The sequence below is a fragment of the Pezoporus flaviventris genome, unplaced genomic scaffold, assembly GCF_033815535.1.
Source record: "Pezoporus flaviventris isolate CSIRO_AGI_PZ_B2104156 unplaced genomic scaffold, CSIRO_AGI_Pfla_v1 ptg000223l, whole genome shotgun sequence".
NCBI lineage: Eukaryota > Metazoa > Chordata > Aves > Psittaciformes > Psittacidae > Pezoporus > Pezoporus flaviventris.
In genome coordinates this window covers 452,545-476,779 of record NW_026892771.1, presented here as the reverse complement: position 1 = coordinate 476,779, position 24,235 = coordinate 452,545, and the positions used below count along the sequence as shown (strand labels likewise).

General features: G+C 47.7%; 1 protein-coding gene and 1 long non-coding RNA gene across 12 annotated transcripts in view; one reads left to right on the top strand and one right to left on the bottom strand.

The window, feature by feature from the left end:
• The window catches only part of TANC2 (tetratricopeptide repeat, ankyrin repeat and coiled-coil containing 2), a 222,719-nt gene that overhangs the window by 153,071 nt on the left and 45,413 nt on the right, over positions 1–24,235 (top strand). For all 11 annotated transcript variants that reach the window (XM_061442258.1, XM_061442255.1, XM_061442252.1 and 8 more), the window contains 4 exons: positions 2,789–2,914; positions 7,271–7,552; positions 9,709–9,842; positions 21,138–21,369. In XM_061442258.1, coding sequence (XP_061298242.1) covers positions 2,789–2,914; positions 7,271–7,552; positions 9,709–9,842; positions 21,138–21,369 — 774 coding nt within the window. The remainder of the gene's footprint in view (positions 1–2,788; positions 2,915–7,270; positions 7,553–9,708; positions 9,843–21,137; positions 21,370–24,235) is intronic.
• Positions 6,601–24,235, bottom strand: part of LOC133262769 (uncharacterized) — a 294,205-nt gene continuing 276,570 nt past the window's right edge. Inside the window, exon 3 of the long non-coding RNA XR_009741403.1 lies at positions 6,601–6,804. This is a non-coding gene — a long non-coding RNA (uncharacterized LOC133262769). The remainder of the gene's footprint in view (positions 6,805–24,235) is intronic.

The following is a 24,235-nucleotide window of genomic DNA, read 5'->3' as shown; positions in this document are numbered from 1 at the left end:
GATTTGCTCCAGTAGCTCCATGTCGTTCTTGTACTGGGGACAGCAGAACTCACAGAGTTCTTCAAGGTCTCACTTCTTGGTTATGCAGCATGTTCCTAGTGCAGTGTTTTCTGTGTTCCCAGGGTTGGGTTGTATGAGGGTGTTCTGCTGCAGAATGCAAGTCAGAAAGGAATTTCTAATAATCATATTGCAAAATTGGTTCTCAAAGACTAATCACCCCCAGATAAAGTTATTTCAGTTTCTGGTTGATGAATAACTGGTGAGGAGTCACTTCCTGGTTTTAACTGGCATTAGGAAAAACAAGCTTTTATCAGGTTGTTGCTCCTTTGAATCATCTTACCTAAAGAAATCAGATTACCAGCGAGATGAATGTTGTTGGTCATCCTTGATGGCTCTATAGCTGCTCATAGAATTAAAATGGGACAGGAGGAGGACTGAATATGGAATTTAGGGGGAGGAAATGTCCTTTAGCAGCTGATAGATATATATAGATCTATATCTATGGATATACCCCACACGCACACTCATAAACGTATATATTTAGCACTAAGTCCAAAACGGGGAGTTCTGGTTTCTCTTACCTTTTTTCCCAGACAAATGGGTCTAATGGAAGGTGTCCCTGCCCATGGCAGGGTGGGGATGAAACTGGGTGAGCTTTAAGGTCCCTTCCATGGTTCTGCAATACTGTGAAAAAGGAATTAGCTGTTAAGGACTGGAGAGGGTTCAGAGGAGGGCCACAAATCTGATCCAAGGACTGGGAAGCTGTGTGAGGGAAGGCTGGGAAAGCTGAGGCTGTTCAGCCTGGAGAAGAGAAGGCTCGGGGGAGACCTTGTCACTAGGATCCAGTATTTAAAGGGTGGTACAAAGAAGATAGAGATTCCCTTTGTACAAGGAGGCACATGGGGAAGATGAGGAGTGATGGGCGCAAGTTATTCCTGGGGAGATTCCAGCTGGACACAAGAGAATTACTCCCGAGGAGAAGAACCAGACACCGTTATAATGTCCCCAGGGAAGTGGTGGATTTCCTGACATTGGACACCTTTAAGATTGGGATGGACAGGGTGCTGGGACATCTAGTCTAGATCATGCTTTGCCTAGCGGGGTTGGAGCAGATGATCCTTGACATCCCTCCCAACCTGGGATGCCGTGATTCTGTGAGATGCTGGGAGCAGGTTGCAGTGGCTTCAGCAATACAGAGCATAACTTCTATCCATGGTAAAGCCACATCTTTCTAATTGCAGCATTTCAGCTCTAATCTGCTCCGTCACAGGGAGCATCTCATCAGTTTTACAAGAGAAGAAGAGCGTGAAGGACGTCTAAAACCAGACATTGATGGGCTTATCTCCTCTTTTATTCCTGCTCCTGTTGTTTACCTTTTGTCCCCTCTCTGTCTGTGTCTCTTAACATTTACATAGAGTTTTCAAGCAATTTGAAGAACAGCATAAAAATTGCTGCCTAGTTTAAGCCCTTTCTCACCACCCGTTGTTATAGTCTGAGTCTTGCTTAGTCTCTGCCTGCATCACGACCTAGAAGAGGTTTTTGCATGGTCATTGAGTGCTGTGTGAGCAAAACGAGTCTCACTTTTGGCATGTTCTGCCTTTCCGTTTTGGTGGTTGTTCCATCTCATGTTGGGTGGCAGGGAGGAAGGATTCAGAGTCCAGTGCCATGAGCTACTCTAGAGAGCTGTATCAAAGAGCTTACCCATTTCACAGTGAGGAATCAATGCCGCCTTGACAGGAAGTCTTTGAAGAAGTTATTTAATGGATCAGTTCCATTTAAAATAATCATCTTGTTACGGTCATAGAACAAAAACTAAAGCTAAAGAAGCAGGATCAGATGCAGAGCACTGAGCAGCGTGATTTCCATTGGTGAATGGTTAATGTGAGGTTTGGAACTGGTTATCAGAGCGAGACCAGAGCTGGTGATGTGCAGACTATTTTGACATTTGCTGTTGATAATTGGGAAGATCATTTCAAGCAGTGGAGCTTTCATTCCTCCATTTCCAACATTCTGTACATTATTTGGCTGAAAAGGGTGCTTGAGGCCAATGGGATTTGGAGAGAAGTACCTTCAAATTCAGGCTCATTTCCTGTATCTGCCATGGGGATCACTGCTTGGAGCTCTGCCCCGCAGCATGTAGTAGGAATGTGAACTGTCAAGCTTTGCGTCCATGCCATTGACTTTGTGATTGGGAAAACTTAGATCATGGAGTCGTGGCACTGTTTGGGTTCAGAGGGACCTTAAATCTCACCCAGCTCCAACCCCTGCCATGGGCAGGGGCATCTTCCACTTGAGCAGCTTGCTCCAAGCCCCTGTGTCCAAGCTGGCCTTGAGCACTGCCAGGGATGGGGCAGCCACAGCTTCTCTGGGCACCCTGTGCCAGCGCCTCAGCACCCTCACAGGGAAGAACTTCTGCCTTAGATCTAACCTGAATTTTCCCTTTTTCAGTTTGAACCCATCACCCTTTGTCCTGTCCCTCCAGTCCCTGATGAAGAGTCCCTCTCCACCATCCTTATAGCAGATATAAAAGATTCTGTGTCTCCATTTTCCATGGGTCTCTTTAGTTCGTTCACATCAAGAGGAGACCAAACCAGAGCAAATACCAGTGGGGCACCAGAAGTTACCAAAACACCTTTTTGTTCCTTTCTGGGGCGTTAGGCTTGGTTCATTTCTGCTGTATTGACTCCCTGTGGTTACAACTGTGTGTACTTCAGAATTGAGAACTGCAATAGCAGAGCCTGAGATCCAGAAGCCAGGGGTGACGTGGTTCTTTGCTCTCTCATGGCAGCCACCAGCTCAGCTCACTTAGAAGATCTCGCTTACCTGGATGAGCAGAGGCACACTCCCCTGCGGACCTCCCTGCGGATGCCGCGGCAGAGCATGGCCGGTGCCCGCGCACAGCAGGACCTGCGAGGTAGGAGCATGCGGGGGCTCGTGTTCATGGGGGGGTCTCTGGGCTAGGACTTTGTACTGCAGCCGCTTCACCCATGTCCTCGTGAAGGTGGGCAGTGACTGATAACGCCTGAAGCTGGAGAACTGGGTGGAGAGAAACCTAATGAGGTTCAACAAGGGCAGGCATAGGGTCCTGTCCCTGGGGAGGAAGGAGCTCAAGTACCAGCACAGGTTGCAGGTGACCTACTAGAGAGCAGTTCAGCTGAGGAGGGCCTGGGAGTGTTAGGGGGGTGATGAGTTGACTATGAATGGGCAATGTGCCCATGTGGCCAGGAGGGACAAGAGTGCCCTGGGGTGCATCAGGAGCGTAGCAGCAGGTTGAGGGATGTGATTCCTCCCCCTCTACTTGACCCTTGTGAGGCCACATGTGGAGTCCTGTGTCCAGTGCTGGGCTCCTCAGCACAAGAAAGACAAGGAGCTACTGGAGAGGGTCCAGTGGAGGCCACAAGGATGCTCAGGGGGTTGGAGCAGAGATTGCTGGAGCTGGGCCTGGTTAGAGAAGAGCAGACTGAGAGGGGACCCCATCAATGGAGATCAACAGCTCAGAAGAGGTACCAGGAGGATCTTGGAGGGTACAAGGTGGGTTTTCACTCAGCACCACAAGCACGACCTGTTCCAGCCAGGTTGGGATTTCTCCCAAATGCATGACTGGATCACAGTCCAAAATGAAATCATATTGGCTGGTGAGGCAGTTATAAAAATGGATTAACAGGCAGGAAGAGAAGAAAGCAAAGTTTGACAGACAAGATTTCCATATGTTCCAAGGGAGCAGCTTGCCAAGGCTTCGTAATTTACAGTAATTGCATCCAAAACATTAAACTTTATTGTAGGAACAGAATCAAATTGTTTTCCAGACACACTTTGTAAAACCATGGAACACCACATCTCTGCTTTCTTTTTTTTGTTTGCTTTTGTCTGGTTTCCCCCTTTTTGTGAAGGTTGCATGAGAACAGCAGCAGTGCTTCAACTGGGGGGGATTTGCTTCGGATCCCAGTTGAGGTTCTGTGCTATTTTTAAAAGGAGAGGCTGTGAAGAAACCAAACCACCACTGCTTGGAAATATCTTCCCTTCATTGAGTATATAAGGGGGGTGTTCCCCCAAAATACTACATGTTCCAGATATTACTGTGAAATTGCATTGATCTGGGCTGTTCTAATCACCAGCTCTTTGTTGCAACTGGAAATCCTAAACTTGGGTTTACCTTTAATACCCTCTTGGCACTGAAATAGCAAAGCAGTTCCTGGCTCTCTATCAAGGGGGATGCATCACAGCCCAGTGCTTTGTTCCCAGGGTTCAAGAATCCCAGTGCAGAGGAACTAAATGGGAAACCATCCCTCCTAGTTCTTGTCACAGCAGTTGTTTTATCCAGGGGAGTAATTGGGCAATCCCAACAGCTCTGAGCACGACAGGTTCTCATCCCAGTGGCAGGTTTTTAATAGGATAGTGAAGGCAGTTTCTGCCCTTGCTGTTTTCAGCCAGCGGGATTTGAAGCTGTTCAGAGTTGCTGTACCCCGAAGGGCAGGACGGTGGCTGGGATGTACCGTGGTGGAGCAGGAGCCAGATGGCAACCAAGTTATTATTGGTGTTAGAGCACCCTGAGTATTGCCATCGTGGGGTTTTAACTGCAAAAAGCAAATGTCAGCATTGGTGCCGGGAGAGGTTTGCTTGGCTATGGTCAAGTGGCTTTGGTCAAGTGGAAGGTCTAGAGGCTCAAGAAGGCTGGGGATAGGTGGGTAAGTGGGTATGTCCCTTCTCAGGGTTTCACTGAGCCTTTTTTAGGACAGAATAGGCTATTCCTGGGTGACAGCCAGGACGTGTACGTTCACATCCACTCAGAGCAAGACCAGTCTTTAGGATATGCTCTGTTCGGTGTGTTTTGATCACACAGCTTCAAAGCCATCTGCAGCTCTGAAAAGAAACCAGGGCTTTAGCCCAGGTCTCCACCATGTTAAGCAGGAGCTTATTAGATCCCATTGCTTTTGGATGTAATCACTCTTGCCTCTGCATTAGCCCCTGAGGCCATTTGGTACCTGTTAGACTTCTGGCTTTCAGAAGAGCGTTACTGGACATTTTAACTCACTAACACGCCATAGCATGTGAGTACACACAGAAGTACAGTAAAGCCGTAGCTTGTCGAGCACAGCTCTTGGCTTGATGCTTTCCAAATGGAGTTTTTGATTAATTCTGGGTGTTTTGGTGATGTAATTTTCTATCTATAGTATTGGTGGTATAATGCAAACACAAAACGCCCCTTGCCAAATGCACTGCTGGAACATTCAATTTACATCAGTCGGACCACTCCAGATGGTTCCCTCGGCCACGTCCGTGTGCTATTGCTTGTGCAATATGCCATCCTCTGGTGGGAAGCCCATCAGTCCTGCTGTTGCTGAGAGCCAGGCTGGTGCAGGGACAGGAGTTGTGATGGGCACATGGGCACACATGCCCCCCCTGCCTCATCCCCTCCCACCATCAGTGATGTTGCTTCTCCAGGGTCTTCCCATGCCAGCACATCCCACGTGGCAGAGCCTAGCAAAGGAAATCAAGCTGCCTGGGAGCTCGTGATTCAAAAGCCTTCTCCACCCTCAATACATTTAAATCACATTCATCATTTTCAAGTGGGAATAGAAATACATCTCCTGTCTGCAGCAGTTTCTGTATCAAGAAAGGACATTCAAAATACCTAACATTTAAATACAAGCTATTTTCCTTAGGCTTACCTGATGTAACATTAACTCCCAGCCCCTCTATCAGCTCTGCTGTAATGGATCAGCTCCCTCGTCAGGTCTGTGCCAGATTTAAGTGTCCAAGGCCAGGTTGGGAATGGGTTTCACCTGCCAGAGGGGAGACTGAGATGAGGTCTTAGGGGTTGGAACTGGGTGCCTGGAAGGTCCAGGAGGAGCGTGCTGGGAGCTCATCCTGGCACCCACTCTGGGACGCAGCTCAGGGAGCTGCTCCCCTGGGGCTTCCTAGGATTGCTTTTAAAATGTGCTCTGAAGACATCTATGCTTTGTCTGAGGGTTTTCATTCCCAGCATGCCGTTTGATCTCAGCCCCAGCTGAACTCAGCTTCTGTGTTCCACAGCTCAAATGTTCCCCAGCTCACCCCATCAGCTCAAATCCACGTGTTGAATATCAGGTGCAACACTTGGACTGCGGCTGGAAGATCCAGGGCTGACATCGTGTCCCTCCATCCACGTCAGCCCTGCCTTGAAGGAGTTGCATTCTAGAAGTGGAAGTCTGCAGTGTGACAAACCTCCCCCTGAGTGGGAATCACCTGCTGTCGTTGTGGCCACCTTCTGCAAGGCTTTAATTAACAAACCATTTTGGTGGTGAAGTGGGATGATCCAGCAACTGTCTCTGCCAGCACGAAGTGCTTCCATCACCAAGTGGTTTTAATAGATTTATGCAGATCATCTCCCAATTAAGGATCTCTTAATCGGAACACGCCATATGAGTTGATCTTTGTAATAGCATCTTTGCACCCGATCTGAGCACAGTTGTTACAGTTTTTGCGTGTGCATTCCCAAGATAGCTTGTGCCACATGGAAGGAATGGCAGATACCCTCTCCCTCCACCCCCAGCTGTTCCCAAAAACGTTTCGAGACTGGTTTGGGTTTTGTTGTACAATTTTGTTATCACGGAATGGGTTGGAAGGGGCCTTAAAGCTCACCCAGCTCCAACCCCTGCCACAGGCAGGGACCCCTTCCACTAGAGCAGCTTGCTCCAAGCCCCTGTGTCCACCCTGGCCTTGAACGCTGCCAGGGATGGGGCAGCCGCAGCTTCTCTGGGCACCCTGTGCCAGCGCCTCAGCACCCTCCCAGGGAAGAGCTTCTGCCTAAGAGCTCATCTCAGTCTCCCCTCTGGCAGGTTAAAGCCATTCCCCTTGGCCTGTCCCTACATCCCTTGTCCCAAGCCCCTCCCCAGGTTTCCTGTAGCCCCTTCAGGCACTGGAGCTGCTCTAAGGTCTCCCCTTAAGGAGCCTTTTCATCTATACATCTATTAAACAGGCATACAACACTCTCTCACAGGGTGCTTTGGGCAGTGAACCCTGCTGCCTGTGGCAGGGCCTTGGATTATGGTGACTTTAAGCCAGAAATGTCATTTCTCCTGCTATAAACCCCTTCTCTTCGGTGGCAAATGCTGTGAATGAACCAGATGCTTTTACAAACAAAGTTGTGGGTCATAAACAAGATTTTGTTCTTTTCACCTTTAATCTTTTCATTAATAGATTCCTGAGGAAGATGAAACTGCAATTCCTGAGCTATCTTCTTAGTGCCAGCAGTGATAGTTATGTTCTTTCCCTGTGTTTCTCGTTACAGTGCGCTTTGCACCCTACAGACCTCCCGACATCTCTCTGAAGCCACTGCTCTTCGAGGTGCCCAGCATCACCACCGAGTCCGTCTTTGTTGGCCGGGACTGGGTGTTCCATGAGATAGATGCCCAGCTCCAGAGCTCAAACGCCAGCGTCAACCGAGGCGTCGTCATCGTGGGGAATATCGGCTTTGGGAAAACCGCCATCATCTCCAGGCTGGTGGCGCTCAGCTGCCACGGCACACGGATGAGGCAGATCGCTTCTGATAGCCCCCATGCCTCCCCGAAGCGTAAGTGCAGCAGGCCGCAGGCTTTCCAGAATCAGAGAGCTTTTCCATAGGTTTGGAATGGCTGTTGGTTGAATAGATCCCGTTTCTTCAGGCCCAAGGAATCAGCTTGGTCCTTGTTGCCAAGCAGAGGGAGCACCCATCGGCAGCATTTATTCTGCTTCTATTCCAGTTTCAAGTCACAGTGGTCTGTCTCTTTATTTCTCTGACTTAGGAACATCAGAGTTTTTCTCTTGGGAAGATTCCAATTTTAATTGCCCATATTCCGTTGTCACAAATCCATGCCAGTGCATTCTCCCACCCATAGTGCTTAGGTCAGTTTATCATGGTATAAATGCTGAGGCTGGGTTGCAAGCCCATGCAGGCTCCTCACCAAGGCTTGCCACACCTCCTGTGGTCCCATCAGTTCACATCACTCTGCCCTGACCTGTTTGCGGGTGGAGATGACAACGTTTGGAAATCACTCAGCTCTCAGTAAGTGAGTAAGACAGGATTGAAGATACTGGGTTAGGTACCTAAAGGTGTCTCTAAGGATGTAGGTCACTGTATCTCAGGGAAGCTGCAGTGAAATCTGCTTACTGGAATGAAGCAGTCTTAGCCACGTTGAAGTATCTGAAATGTCACCAAATGTCGGTGTGCTGAATAATGTCACTTGTCAGAGCTAAATGACCAGTGCACAGTGAAAAGCAGGGCTTGTTTCTGTATTTTAACTGCAGCTCTGCAGTGCACCAACTGCACATCTCAGTCTGCTCCGAGGGATTGCGGAGATTAAAGAGACAGCTGTACTTAACTGGTTCTGGGCTGTTTCAGAGAAGGTGCCATGCATCTTTCATGCACAAGGGACAAAGATCCTTGGTCATGGTTAACACACGGTTGCTCAGTTCACCCTCTGGTTTCCCTGTGAAGTTGAAAGCTGAATGATTCCTCAGTGTTAGTTATTGGGTTGGAGACCTTCAGAATCAGTCATCTAATTTGGTTTTATTTCCTAAAGAGATCACAAGTCTCAGTCTAGCTGTAGAAGATAGCAATTGTACTACAAGTCCCTTTGATTCTTTTCTTCATCTATTATGCTTAGTGAAATCTATGTTTAATAGTAAATGCTTCATCAGGAGACCTGACTATTTCAGCACTTGTGCTGTCAGCATTAGTAAACTGGCATAAATACAGCCTCTTACTTCTTGTCTTAGAAATATAGGTAAAGGTGGTGTTGCATGCTCAGAAACTAGAATGTGCCTCATTACTCACACCTTCAGGGTTTAATTATGTAGGCAGTAGTCATCCTCCTCTGTTTGCCATTAAATGGGTCGTTGTTTGCATTACGATTTCAAGTCAAGCTCAGGAATGCATTGCAGCGATCCATTCAGGAAAATCCTTTGCTAGTGCAGGCTGCACTTGGGAGGACTCAGTAATTAGACATCACCGAGTGCTGTCATTGAAAACTATTGTTTTGAGTGGTTTTGAGTGACCCACAAAGGCCAGGTGAATGGCCTGTTGTAGCAATCTGCTGGTAAAGCCAGCTACTGCTTTGCCAGGCAAAAAGCAACAGCTAAAATGCAATAGAAAGCTGTTAAACTTGGCAGAGGTGATGCCAGTATAATTCATGGGCTTGCAAGCCTTTTCCAGATCCTGGTGCTACTCCTGCTTCTGTCCCTCTGAGTACATTAATGGGCTTCAGATGGATGTGTGAGCTGTGGCTCTCCAGTTATTTAGGTTAGAAAATAGACACATCATTCAGAAAAATTGGCTGTCTCCACTGAAGGACTTGGAACCAAATTAACCATCACTTGTTGAGAATGTGTTGGCAGAGCTGCAGAGAGGGAGAGCACTGCACTAACCCATAGCAAACCTAGAGAAGACGGAGCATACCTTTGAGAGCACACAACTCAGTTACTGTAATTAAAGTCAATGAAATTACACTGGAGAAGATGAATAAGATGAGCTCCACACTTTATCTTAGCGGTCCTTCCCGAAGGGGCTGCTTTCAGGGGAAGTTTCTTAGGGAGCCTCTGGACGGTGTCACAGTCTTCTGCTGCCTGAAATCCTGTTTATGGAAAGAACTTTAAATAACTTCCATGCATGGAAACCAGCCTGGGCTGGAATAGGGAAGCTGTGGGTCGGGCTTGCCCTGCAGCCATTCATCACCTCTTTCCTTGGGACAGATGTGGATGCAAACCGAGAGCTGCCCTTGACCCAGCCACCCTCTGCCCACTCGTCCATCACCAGCGGGAGCTGCCCCGGGACCCCCGAGATGCGCCGGCGCCAGGAGGAAGCCATGAGGAGACTCGCGTCACAGGTATGGGGATGGGATCGGTTTGGTGCTTGGGAACGTGGCCATTTTAATGGGACCTGTTGGAAGGTCTCCTTCCTTACATCGCCCCATGTGCTGGGAAATGTGTGTGCTCAAATGCCTGCTTGGGGAGTCTAGAGGAAAACTTCCGGAACAAGTTTTATTCCCTTAGGAAAGTCCTTTCTGTAAAATGAAATTCCCACTATGTCAAATCTATTTCCCGTACTTTATCCATACAAATCCTGTCCAGAGGAGGCCACGAGGATGCTCAGGGACTGGAGCACCTCCCATACAAAGACAGGCTGAGAAAGCTGGGGCTGTTCAGCCTGGAGAAGAGAAGCTGAGTGGGGACATCAGAGCAGCCTTCCAGTATCTGAAGGGGGCTACAAGGCTGCTGGAGAGGGACTGTTCATAGGGACTGGAGCAATAGGACAAGGGGTGATGGGTCCAGACTGAAACAGGGGAAGTTCGGGTTGGAGATAAGTCAGAATTTCTTCTCTGTGAGGGTGCTGAGGCGCTGGCACAGGGTGCCCAGAGAAGCTGTGGCCAGGTTGGACGGGGCTTGGAGCAGTGGAGGTGTGGAAGGTGTCCCTGCCCATGGCAGGGGGTTGGAACTGGATGAGCTTTAAGGTCTCTTCCAACCAAACCATTCTGTGATTCTGTAAGAGTGGGTTGTATATAACACTGTCACAGTAGGTGAGATTTACAGCTTGAATTTTATTGCATTACTGCGATTTAACCCTGCTTTGGTGGTGGTGGGAAGGTGCTATTCTGGTGCTTTGAAATCTGAGGAGCTTGTTCCTCCTCCACCTTTGGGGATGATGTGAGCAGTTAATGCTTTCCTTTTGCCTGCTCCCCCTTTGGAGAGGAAAATATCAGCCAAAGTCTTTGTTCTAAATTATTACCAGGGCATGTTTTGCTTGGCTCTTTGTGCCAGATACTGTCTTGTTTTATCTGCTTTTCTGCTGCACACAGATGGCAAGCCAGAGAGTGTGTGATGTCTGCAAAAATAGATATTAAGGCTTGATACTCTCTTTTTCTGCATGGAGTTCTTGAAAGGAATGCAATGGCCAGGTCTGGTTTTGGTCAGGACACATTAGTCATCATATTCCGTGCAAATCTTTAGCTGCAGACTACCAGAAAGGCCATAAAGTGTGCTGTCTCTGCTTCAAATATCTCATCTGTCTCAACTTTCTTCCCGAGTGCTTAAGTAATCCTTCAGGATGAGGAATTGATAAATGGATACAGTTCTAGCTTCAGTTTCCTCCTGAAAAAGGTAAGGGATATGGCTCTTCCAAACAGTGTCACATCCACTGCATACGTCATGCACTGAAGCTTTTTTGCACCACTGGTCACTTGAGAAAAGAGCAAGAACCAATGTTTAGAGCCAAAAAGAGAGTCAAAATAGGTTGTTATCCCTTGGCTGCAGACTCCTTTAGGAAAGGGTTTTAAAGCCCTGCTCATCCCCATGCCAGACTTCTTCTGCAAAGCAAATCCTGTGTTTTGCTGTCAGAACCTAACAAATGAGTTAGGAAGATGTCCTACGTCTTGTGCCAGCAGCAGGATTACAGACCTTTGCTATGACTGTTAATCTCCCAGTAAATGGAGGCACATTCCAGAAGTAGCTGTCACTGGCTTCCAGACATCAGGCCTTCCTAAAAAGATCAATGCCAAGGCTGAGGAGTGACCTTAGAGTACTTGGAATTGCTTCTTCTACCCGAATAGCTGACACAGCATACAGAACTTCTGAGAGGCTCCATAGTGTTTAGCAAACAGTTGCTGGGATGAGTCAGAGCAGCAGCAGGGCTCGATTCAGCAGTTGGAGACCTTGGGTCTATTCCCAGCTTTGCCGTTAGCCCTGTTGGGTTCCTTGGAGACCAGCATCTCATCTGCCTGCATCCCTTTCCCTGCCTGTTGAAAATGATCCATGCAGATAAAGGTCCTAATGCTGGAACTAAGGGAAGGTGAATGGGGTTTGGAACAGGGTGAGCTCTAAGGTCCCTTCCAACCCAAACCACCCAGCTTCTTGTGAATACCTGACAGTATAGGAGGGGTTTTTTTTGTTGGTTTGATGGTTTTCATGTTGGCTTTTTCTTGAGCTCTGTTGGTCCTGATGGTTCTTTATCGTAAACAGTTCTGGTTTTACTGCATCAGACCTGCTGTGCAGCATGCTACAAACAGTAACGTGCACACTACAAACAGTAACGCACACGCTACATCAGTCAGTTTGATGGATTATCAAGCCTCAGGAAGGGAAATAAAGGTGAATAAAATGATTGAGGCTGTTTTGTCACATTGATAGCTGGAAGTCGTGTGCTTAGTGCACTCTTAGTAACCTCCTGAGCGGTACAGCTCAGCATCACCGCTGATGAATACTTGCTGTCAGCAGCAGATAAATTGATTTGCTGAGGAGGAACCGTGCCGTATGATGTCCTGCTAGATAAAACAAACACTGACTATTCCATCCCAGCTGTGGGGTTTGAAGTCTCTGAGTGACGCTGGGACAAAAAGGATTACTGACCTGGCAAGGGAATTGCAAATCCATTAAAATAACAGTGTTTAGCTCTTTGTTCCGTGTGTGATCGCCTCATTCAGGAACTCAAATCACAGCTCACTTGCTTTTGAGAGATCATGCGAATTTGCTGTTCATAAGAGGCTTTGAAGATGCTGAGCTCTTAAACGGAGCGAATACACTGAATGTCTTGATAGACAGTAGTAAAAATAGCCAGTTAAAATAATTGAGCTGCCTAATCTGAATGTCTGGGGCCACATTCTTGGGGACAGTTTAGGAAAACCTTTCCCATAGATAAGCCAAAAGCTCTCCAAAATCTAATCTAAGAAAGAAAAGAAGGAAAAGAACTGAAGTGGAATGTCCTTTGATGCAGGGGGAAGGGAAAGAGCAGCATATGCCTGTACCAGTAGGTGTGGAATAAAAAGGAATTGCTGATGGCCTAATTAAAACAGGTTTTGTTCAACCAGCTGAGCTAAAAAGAGCCCAAGGAAGTGAAGGAAAGAAAGAATGACCCACAGCTGAGTCTCATTGGAGAAGTATTTCTTGGCCATGTGTGTTTTGCAGTTGCATTAAGACTGGAGTCAGAATTGAAGCAGAGAAGAAAGTGTTGACAGTGATGGGCAACTGCAGTTGTCAGGAATATTGTAGGAGATGTATGAAACATGTGAGGAGCCAGATAAAGCTGTGTGCAGATGTTCCACCTCTGCTTGCACTGAGCAGAGCAGGTTGTGCTGTGGTCATTGTGCTACAGAAATGCAGACTGTTATGATAGGAGAGTAAGAACACTCTCAACGGGCTGAAGTAAAGGTTGGTGCAGGCTCCAGAATGCCAGTGGGAAGCACAACGCCCCTCTCACCCACTCCATGCCTTCTGCAAATGTCACTTATCCCCAAACTCAGCAGTGGTGTCTTTCTGCTGACAGAAATGAAAGGTGAACAGTTGCTTTTCCTCCTCTGGATTACTCAGGGTTGTATTTTCCTGCCCGTTCTTCATGCAGGAACTTCTTGGGGGCAAAGGGTTGCTTTTAGCTCTTGTCAGAGATGAGCAACTAATTCATTTTAGAAATAAGTAATGACTGCCCAGGAGAAGCCCCACCCATGCTGGAAAAGAGCATTACTTTGTTGTATTCTTAGGGAAGAGTTCAAAGTGCTCCATGATTTATATAATCAGACTGGTTTGTGTTGGAAGGGACCTTAAAGCTCATCCAGCTCCAACCCCTGCCACGGGCAGGGACACCTTCCACTGGAGCAGCTTGCTCCAAGCCCCTGTGTCCAAGCTGGCCTTGAACACTGCCAGGGATGGGGCAGCCACAGCTTCTCTGGGCACCCTGTGCTGTTTTTCTCTTGTGTCAGTCCCTCTCTTTGGTCGGAAACGGAGACTTTTGCCACACTGATGTTGGTAGGAAGGGTTGGATCCTCTTCAGGCTTTGCAGTAGTTTCTCCTGAAAGGATGACAGAAAACGAGGAGTTTAATATTGGGATTGCTCCGTTCGTTTTGTCAGTCCTCGTCCCTGCTCTGTTTGTTTTGTCATTCCTCTTCCCACGAGCCCATCTTACTCATATTTTGGAAGTGGAAGCAGAGTGATTCTGCCTTGAGTGGCAAAAATGCTGGAAGTACAATAATGCCTTTGCATCGTTCCCTGGAGCATCGTCCCATCTGCTCCAGCTCTTGGTGATCGTTTTGGTTATGTTAAGGGAAAGGCAAAGTTCAAAGTCTTGCTGTGACACCAGGGTCACATTCAGGGCTGCATGATGGACATAGTGCCTTGAGGCATCAAGATGGAAATGCTTCGCCTTCCATGTCCTTGCAAGGAAAATACTAAGGGTATGGGAATGTTAAAAGCTTCTTAGGAGGGATTTCTGTGGATCAGCTCCCAAATTTTAAAGGTAACGTTAACCCCCTTGCTGGGAACAATCCCCTTTTTTCCCTTTCACTCATAAGCTTCTCCTGCCTCTGAGCTGGAGCCGAGGCAGCCGTTGCTGATGGACTTCCCACCAGTCGTGGTGAGGAGCATGGGGACATGTACCAGATCCCAGTGCTCAGCAGTGGACTCCAGAGCTGGGGAAGTTTCTCTGCAGCTTTTCCTCCATCCCTTGTCTCGGGAGGGGTTTGTACCATAGCATGGAGTAGAGACGCTTAAAGGAAGGGGAGAACAAGAGCAGTTGTCATTCCAGATCTGGCAAGCTCTCAAAAGTCACGAACAAAACTACTCACATTGCAACACCCATCTTGACACTTGCAAGTAAAACATAAGCATTTCTGGCAGAACTGCTTGGTTAGTCTTTTGGTTTAATATATATGCATGTGTTATGGAAATCAGTTTGCAGGGTTGCTGAATGGATTTCAAGTGAGCAGGCTGCCAGTTCTCCTGCAACGCCAAGTCAGACTTGGCTCCTTCACTGTGATAGATGCAGCCCAGCTTTCCAGGTGAGGTAGTCACAGAGAGCTGAACAAAGAGCTTCACGTAACCGTGAGCCCATCTACTTCTGCTCATTGCTTGTAAACATATTGCCTGATAGCATGGAATGACTGTAAGGTGGGACTGGGAGGAAAAAAGGTGTGAATCTGAATGATTTTAAAGCTAAGATCCTGTCCAAAGGCAGCTCCACACCTCTCCCGTGTCACATCTTGCTTCTTCTGTCTTTCCACTGTTTAAGCTTTTACCATTAAAATACTTCTTAACTTCATTTCCACCTGGCTGTCCTTGCAGAGCTGCCTTTCTTGCTCCAGATGATGCTGGGCAATGTATAACTTGGACTGGTGCACTCAGCTGAAGCATGATGCTAGAATCACAGCATCATTTAGGTTGGAAAAGACCCTTAAGATTATCATGTCTAACCATGGTGCCAAGTTCACCACTAGATCATGTCCCTCAATGCCACATCTACATGTCTTTTAAATACTTCCAGGGATGGTGACACAATATTTCTTGTCCAGAGCTGGTCCTTTACCTCAGAGAAGTTAAATGAGAAGCTTTCCCACCAACCCTGCATTGAAAAACACTGATCCACAAATACGTGGCCTTTGCCTTTCAGCAAGGGGCACCAGTGCCTTTCAGAGGTACAGTAGCCCAAGTTGAGATCAGTTCAGCTCTAAGGAAGAAGCCTAAACCGTGTCCTCTCTGCTTAGGGTCACCTTCTCTATTTTCCCTGAAGGTTTTGTCCTTTACTCACAGAGGATTTTTAATGGATCTGCTCTGCAGTTTTAAATAACCCATTGAACAGCTACATTCTTTGGCTTTCTGGATGCTCTGTGGTTACTTGTGGTAGCAGCACTTAAACAAATGGGCTTGAAAGCCAGCTCTGCTGCACTAATGGGTTGTACCTTACGTAGAGCAGCTGGTGAGGAGCTGTACATCCATTGCATTAGTGCACTCAGCTGGTGCTGAGCACGGCTGGTGGCTTTGGATGCTCTTCTCCCCATCCTCCAAGCCATAGGCCAAAGAGGCATTATGGTTGCTACAGGCATAGTTAAAACCAAGAGGGAGTACCTTATAGAGGTGGGGGATTCATTACTTTGAGCCTTGATGCCCTGCGACACTAATGAGTTTCAGAGGGCATTTACTGGCACATTCCACTATGTAAAAGTAATGAACATTCCCAATAAACTGGGTCACCACATCCATGCACGGTCATGTGCAATGGATAAAATACAGCAGTGCTGATTTTCATTTCCATTATTACAGCCTGGCAAATGGCAGAGAAATCATTATACTGAATTCGTTTGAAGCTATTTTGTATGGGTCAAAAAGAAAAGAGAGATTTTATTAGGTACAGAAATAGGGTTAAAATACAACATAGAAGCAGTGGAGGAACTGGGGTGTTGCTGCAAGCTCGGATCTGTGAGGTTGGTCCTTTGGAGAGGTGGTTTGCAGAATGGCCTCCTTGCACAGTACAGTGAAGAAGGCTGAGACAAATAGGGTCATAGAATGGTTTGGGTTGAAGGGACCTTAAAGCTCCTCCAGCTCCAATCCCTGCCACAGGCAGGCACACCTTCCACTGGAGCAGCTTGCTCCAAGCCCCTGTGTCCAACCTGGCCTTGAACACTGCCAGGGATGGGGCAGCCACAGCTTCTCTGGGCACCCTGTGCCAGCGCCTCAGTACCCTCCCAGGGAAGAGCTTCTGCCTTATCTCCAGCCTGAACTTTCCCTGTTTCAGTTTGAACCCATCACCCCTTGTCCTATCACTGCAGTCCCTGATGAAGAGTCCCTCTCCAGCATCCTTGTAGCCCCCTTCAGCCACTGGAAGCTGCTCTGAGGCCTCCACGCAGCTTCTCTTCTCCAGGCTGAACAGCCCCAACTTTCTCTGCCTGTCTTTGTATGGGAGGTGCTCCAGCCCCTTAAATGACACCAGAGGTGGGATGTCAAAGGGATGATATTAACAGATAGTGCCAGAGACTTGCTTAAAATGGGCCTGTCCTATTAAATAAAAATAACTTATTTCCCTTGAGCCACCTTCAGCCCCTTTTTCTCCCTCGATGTTCTCCAGCCTTTCTCACACTGTTGTCGTCTCCTGCTCCTCCTGATGTGTCGTTTTCTTCCCCCCCCATTGCAGTTGAGTCTCTCCTCTCCCTCTGTACTTTATAGGTGATGCACAATCTCTTTTGTACTTCATTTTTTCTCCTCTCTGTGCCTGCTTCAGCCTCTTTCTCCTGCTGTGTTCACATAGGTCTTCCCCTTCTCTTCCACTGGCGTTTTACATTATCCTTGGAATAGCATCTTCCTTTCTCATCCAGCGGCTGTTTCCCTAGGTCCTGACTTGTATGAAGGAATCTCCCTTTTTTTTCTGATATCATGGAATTCTTCCATGTCTGCTCAGCTGAGCCCAAGCCAAGGAAAATCAGTAGCTTGGCCTTGGAGATGTGGAGCGCAGTTTGCATGGTGTGGGGAGGAGAGGTGCAGGAAGAAACGTGAAACATCTATGTGTCAGGATGGGACATGAGGGCTGCATCCAATGGAAGGACAGCAGAAAGCATGGTGGGAAGTTGAAGGTTACACGAGGCTGGATGAAGGGAGAAATGGGAAGAGGTTGTGGCCTCTGAATAGAATAGAATGGCTGGTGTTGGAAGGGTTGGAAGAAGAGGCTCGTGAAGATCTGCTGGATTTAACACCTAAAGAGACCTATGAATGTCTGTCATAATTGTGCTTTAGCAATTCAGAAGCTGAAGTTTGTGTCATTTCTGAGGAAATGGGAGGTTTGGTGCTCCTTGACCGCACTTCAGGAGAGAATGGGGCTGTGCTGAACAGTGGCCATGGTCTGTTAGAGGCTTTGCACTGCCTTCACCACATCTGGTGTTTCTCAAGCTCTAGAACACATCATTAATGGTTAGAATAAATTGGCTACCAGAAAGCTCCTGATAAATGGAATGTGGTGTGTAGCCAGCCGGAGGAGGTAACCACTGCAAGTAAAACATGCCCCATACGAGAGAGAATTGTTTGGAAGCTCCCTTTCAAGCAAGAAAGGAAGCTGTCCAAGTTTGTAACTTCTTGGCATTTGATGTTTCATATAAACAACATAATGCCTTGCTTGCTCAGTGCGGAGTCACTCGACGTGTTGAAACTGCATCCTCAGCCCTTGGAACGATGACATAAACAGATCTCTTGAGCACTTCCCTCCATCTGGGTGTTACTTTTCCCATCCTTGTCACTTCTGTGTTAGGGTCACTGACGGGTGTTGTGTATTTCCTGTTTGCAACCCAGTGATTGAAGCTTAATGAAATGTTAGAGCAAAGACTATAAAATGATTGAACAAACCTGATGACTGGAATGGAGTCTAAAGGTTTTGCAGGTCCAGTTCACTGTTTATAGTGTTTGGTGCTATGTGATGACAAAGTTCAAACTGAAAGGAGAAAAATGATGCCTTGAATCGTATTGGGCAACAGTGGATGTTTCCTGGTCCCAACATGCAGCCATGTCCATCCCTTTGGAAGAACGCGCTGTTCCCTGGTAACAGAGTTCCTAGGTAAAATGAAATGTTTAATTCAAGGGTTTTGTTGATGGTGAGAGAGGGTTGGGATTTTTTCAAGCAGTTTTTGAAAGCAGAGCAGTTGGATTTATGGAAAAATCAGCTTTTATGGAGAGCAGAATTTTTCAGTGTAAAGTTATTTAGTATCTAAATATATAAAGTGAAATAACTGGGAAAAGGCCTTCTCCAGAGCATGAGCAGCTGGGTCTTAAAGGTGTCCACATAATACAGGGGAGAAATAACAGGGTTTGAACCTGTTTGGGGATGGGCCCCATCAACATGAACCTATTGGTTGTCCTGAGGTCTCTTCCATTCACTTTGCACTTTAAGCCTGGCTTCATTCCCAAGGAACAGGGAAGTGCTTTGAGACCTTGGAAAGTTTTACAGGATAGTTTTACCAGTGCTAGGCCAAGGGGAATGGCTTTAACCTGCCAGAGGGGAGACTGAGATGAGCTCTTAGGCAGAAGCTCTTCCCTGTGAGGGTGCTGAGGCGCTGGCACAGGGTGCCCAGAGAAGCTGTGGCTGCCCCATCCCTGGCAGTGTTCAAGGCCAGGTTGGATGCAGGGGCTTGGAGCAAGCTGCTCCAGTGGAAGGTGGAAGATTCTCTGGTGACAAAAGTGTTTCCCACCCAGCTCTGGCTCTGTCGGTGAGGAGCTCGATTCCTAGCACCAGGCTGAGCTCACAGCGCTGGCTTTTGGCAGCTTCTCTGATTTGAAGGTGGAGAAAATGTCACGGGGAATAAATAACATCAAGATGAATTTTGGTGCAGTCACATTTCTGATGTTCTCAAAATGCTTTTCCCAGATCTTCATTGCTTCAGATCCACCTATTGAGCTTTGCATTTAACCTGCAGTTTAAGGCTTACTCAATAGATCAGTAAATCCAGCACGAGGATCGAGAGTGGACATGAAGGGGCTTAAGTTAGCTGAGTTGTAACTGGAGTATGTCCCAATATCCAGCAGTGACCATTCCCTTTACTGTGAGGGAGCTAGAGCTCTGCTTACAGCAATGTGGTTTCTGTTACTGGGTACCTGATATCAAGGGATGGCCACTTAAGAACTTTGTGCTATGGACTCCACACGTTATAATCCCCAAATAAATAGGGTTGTTGAAAAGAAATAGCTGCCTTCATTATTGCTTTACCCAGTGCTATTCTCTAAGGGAATAAATTACATTTTAACTGGTAGGAAAAAATCTGTTAGGAATTTGGAGGTATCCACTGAAGCTTAAGCCATATGTATTAGGGCTTGGTAACTGAAATAAAACCCTACCTCCATCAGCACTCTGTGCATCACAGCTCATTGTGAGTGTGAAAGGAAATTGTTGCATTAGACCACATTGGTAATTTCATATATTATTAGTTAAAAGCCAGCACTGAGCCAGCAGTGTGTGAGGACCCCACAGCCTGATGGCTTCCTTTCTTGGTACCACGCTTCACAATCACAGAGCTCAGAGGCTGGATGCATCACCCCGTCTGCTGTGAACTGGGGGCTGCTTATTGCAGGTGTAAAGCCAGAGAGCCCTAATCATGGCCCGCAGCATGGGACACATTCCATGTGAGTGCACACGGCATCCAGGAAAGCCACAGCAATCTCACGTGTGCAGTGTCCTTGGCTGTATGGTGTTCCCAGGTTCAGAAATGTGGTTTATGCAATATTCTGTGCTCCAGGGCAGTGGTGCTCTTCATGGAATCAAAGAGTGGTTTGGGTGGGAAAGGACCTTAAAGTTCCTCCAGCTCCAACCCCTGCCACAGGCAGGGACACCTTCCACTAGAGCAGCTTGCTCCAAGCCCCTGTGTCCAACCTGGCCTTGAACACTGCCAGGGATGGGGCAGCCACAGCTTCTCTGGGCACCCTGTGCCAGCGCCTCAGCACCCTCACAGGGAAGAGCTTCTGCCTAAGAGCTCATCTCAGTCTCCCCTCTGGCAGGTTAAAGCCATTCCCCTTGGCCTGTCCCTACATCCCTTGCCCCAAGCCCCTCTCCAGGTTTCCTGCAGCCCCTTCAGGCACTGGAGCTGCTCTCAGGTCTCCCCTTCAGGAGCCTTCTCTTCTCCAGGCTGCCCCAGCCCAGCTCTCAGCCTGGCTCCAGAGCAGAGCTGCTCCAGCCCTCACAGCAGCTCCATGCCTTCTGGAGGGGTTTGGTACAAAACTGCTCCCTCCTGCCTTGCTGGGACAGTTTTGGATGCTGCCAGTGACATTTGGAAAGAAAACCCAGTGGAGCAGGAAAAGGCTGTTTGACCTGGCAGCTGGAAATTGAGGTGACTTGGGGAAAGAGGAAGTTCTCCCTTGTTTTTCCCTATTAAATTGGTTTTCTTAGTGAGGGCTCACGAATGTGCAGTAACTCTGATGCCCCCTCCTTCGTGGGGATCTGTCCTTTGCAGGTGCTGCCTTGATGTCAGGTCCTCAGTGGGTGCTCTCTGCCTGCCCCTACAGAGCTTGACATTTGCAAACAGCAAATAATAAATAAGTTCAAGGAAACAATCGCACGTTATTAGTGACAGTGAGCACTTAACCAGAGCTTGGAGCACAGTCCTAGCGCTCCCTGCTCGCTGTGGGCTCCGCCTGTGTCACTGTCTGTCACTGTCTGTCTCTGTGAGCAGCTACAGCTTCACTCCATTTATTCCTCCAGCGGCAGGTCCAGTCATTCCTCAGATCAGTGCCTGGTTTTCCCAGCTGATTCGCCTGGATTTATGTCACAGGGAGTTAGCACTCACTTCTCCTAAAGACCTCACCTGCCACGATGCATCAGGCTCAGCAAATCGAGACCGCTGCTTTGCCCACCCTGCCCTGATGAAGCTGTGGGTTTTGTTCTTTCTCTCTTCACCAGGTCGTTGCTTATCACTACTGCCAGGCTGACAATGCCTACACCTGCCTGGTGCCGGAGTTTGTGCACAACGTGGCCGCGCTGCTCTGCCGCTCGCCCCAGTTCGTCGCCTACAGGGAGCAGCTCCTGCGAGAGCCCCACCTGCAGAGCATGCTGAGCCTGAGGTCCTGCGTGCAGGACCCCATGGCCTCCTTCCGCAGGGGAGTCCTGGAGCCCTTGGAGAACCTGCACAAAGGTATTGTAATCATGGAGAGAATCCCAGACTGGTTTGGGTTGAAGGGACCTTAAAGCTCATCCAGCTCCACCCCCTGCCACGGGCAGGGACCCCTTCCACCAGAACAGCTTCCTCCAAGCCCCTGTGTCCAACCTGGCCTTGAACACTGCCAGGGATGGGGCAGCCGCAGCTTCTCTGGGCACCCTGTGCCAGCGCCTCAGCACCCTCACAGGGAAGAGCTTCTGCCTTATCTCCAACCCAAATCTCCCCTGTTTCAATTTTAACCCATTCTTCCTCGTCCTGTCCCTACAGGCCCTTGTCCAAAGCCCCTCTCCAGGTTTCTGTAGCCCCTTTAGGCACTAAGGTCTCCCCTTCAGGAGCCTTCTCTTCTCCACCTGACCCAGCCCTTGACATTCCATGCACTTTCCCTGAGCTCCCACACACCTTATTTTTTTGGCTTTTTGGGGAAGTGATAGATTAATGCTTGTGGGTCACATCCCAAGAGCTGCAGGGAAGAGCCGGGTTCTGCAGGAGCTGGGAAACCATGTGTGTATGGAAGCAAGGGGTTAAGCACCCTTCTCCTCCCAATGCAACGGGGAATGGTTGACTTGATGATCTTAAAGGTCTTTTCCAACCTGGTTGATTCTATGATTCCCTGCCATTATTTAGTGGGCTTTTGAGAATTCGAAGCTTTCACCAAACGAACTGATAGCATGAAAGTCCATAAATCCCCTGGGTAAGCTTCCAGGGAGGTTTGTAACAAGCCTTATCCTGATTACAGGCTTCAGAGCTTTTTCTAATGCAACATTGGCTTTGTCTCCTTTTCCTTCTTTTCTCTGCAAGACACAACTAATTCCTTGTGACAATGGCTAGATTTCTTTGCTCGTTGCCATGAAAACTGTCAGAGCACCGCAGAGTTGAGGACTCTCTTGTCCTGCAAAACCATGGTTATCCAAACACCGTACTGCAGGTTGGCTGCAGTAACAGCTCAGATAATTTGTTGTTACCACCTTCCATATCACAGTGTAGGAGCCAACATGAAATGGATGCACCTTCCACTAGATTCAAAGCCCTGTTGCTGAAATCAGCTCTTCAGAGCACAGCATCCAAACTCTGAGCAGCAGCAGCTGGGTCCAACACGTGTGATTCCACCAGGCACAAAGCAGACGTGGAGCCAGCACAGTTGATTTTCCTGGCATGGAGAAATGTCACTGTAGGAGTAGTGTGGCTACTCTTCCCTACCAACACTTCTGGTGAAAAAAGAAGATACATTTAGGAACCACTGTTCCAAAGGAAAAGAATTCCTGGTTATTACAGTAAATCCTTAGGAGGTATTTCAACTCTTGAATCAGAGCATCTTGCGGCAGGGGCGTTGGAATTAGATGATCTTTAAGGTCCCTTCCAACTCAGAACCACTCTCTGATGCATATTATTCTGGTCTTAAATTTTGGAGGGTAGAGAAAAGCCTTTTTCTTCTTCCCTTCTTGTGCTCTGCACTGAATACAGCTCCAGGGGAGCCAGTGATCAGGACTCCCACCTTCCAGCCCTGCTGATGGACAGTACTGGCGAGCTGCTCTGCACCCAGTGTTCTGTACCAAAGTGAACAGTGTCTGGAAACTGGCTTTAAAACATGTCACATTCAAGACTCTGTAAATACATCAACAGGTCTTTTACAAGGTGCTTTTGAAGCTTTAGTGCTACTGGGACAAGATTACTGTGTAGCTGTTTATGGTGACTGTGACTGAGAAAGTTAGATTCTTGTTTCTCAAAGATGTATATGTAGGAGAAGAAAGTTCTGATTCTTCCCCTACTCCCTGCTTTCTCCTCTCTCCCTCAGGCTTTATGAGAAACATGAGATGCGGGTATAAAACTCAAGCTCCATATTCACTCCAAGCTTTCAGAGGGTCATAGTGTACCAAATAACCTTACTGAGAAGTTAACGGAAGTCTGTGGTCATTTTCATGCAAAATACATGTTTTTCATAGGGATATGAACAGTGCCTTAGGAAATAAATGTAGCTGGGTAATGTCAGGCAAGGACAAGATGCTCAGCAGTACCAAACACAAGGTATTTACGTGTTTCTGCTCTTCCTGGAACACCACAGAGGTGCTCCTGTCATCAGTGAACATCTTGTGCTTATAGAGAATTTCCTGATGCAATTTAAAGAGCCCACCTGCTATTGGGAGTACTGAGCTTTTTGATAGCAAGATTTAGTCATGGTACTTCATAAAGAAGAGCAAGCTTTATATAGCTCAGCATCTGTAGTACCATGTTAACAGCATATGTTAACAGTGGACTCAGATGTCCTGTTTCCCACCCATTTTTATTAGGGAAGATTACCTTTGAGAAGATACCACTTGAGCTTAAGATGCAAGTCCAGAAGAACCTTTCTGTTAGTTATAGCTGAGCAGGAGCTATGCCCAGCATCTGCTGTGGAAACACTGACTTCATTGTCTACATCAGTGTTCACCAGCAGCAAAATAACCCTGGTTAAAAAGCGTGCTTTTTGTGGGATCTTTTTTGTTCCCCTCAACGCATTTATTAAAGAGGCTTTGTAAAAGGTATGGGTGTGGGATCAAAGTGCTTTACAGGCCTGGAAGTCAGAGTCATTTTGAACAGAGGCTGTAACCTCCAAACTGTTGCCTGCCCGACCCCCCCACGCAGAGTGATGGTTTACTCTCCTCAGATGATGTCTTGGCCTTTGAATCAGCCTTGCTTTTGCTTCACGATGCTTGCAAAGACCTTCATCCATCAAGAAGTCAGCGCCCAGAGGGCAGATGCCAAGACTGGAAGGATCTGGAGGTGCTGGGGGGGTGAACTTCTTGGGGCAGCTTCATTCAGCAGTTGCAGAAATGAAGCCAGGCTGACATCAGGGGGAGAGTTTAAT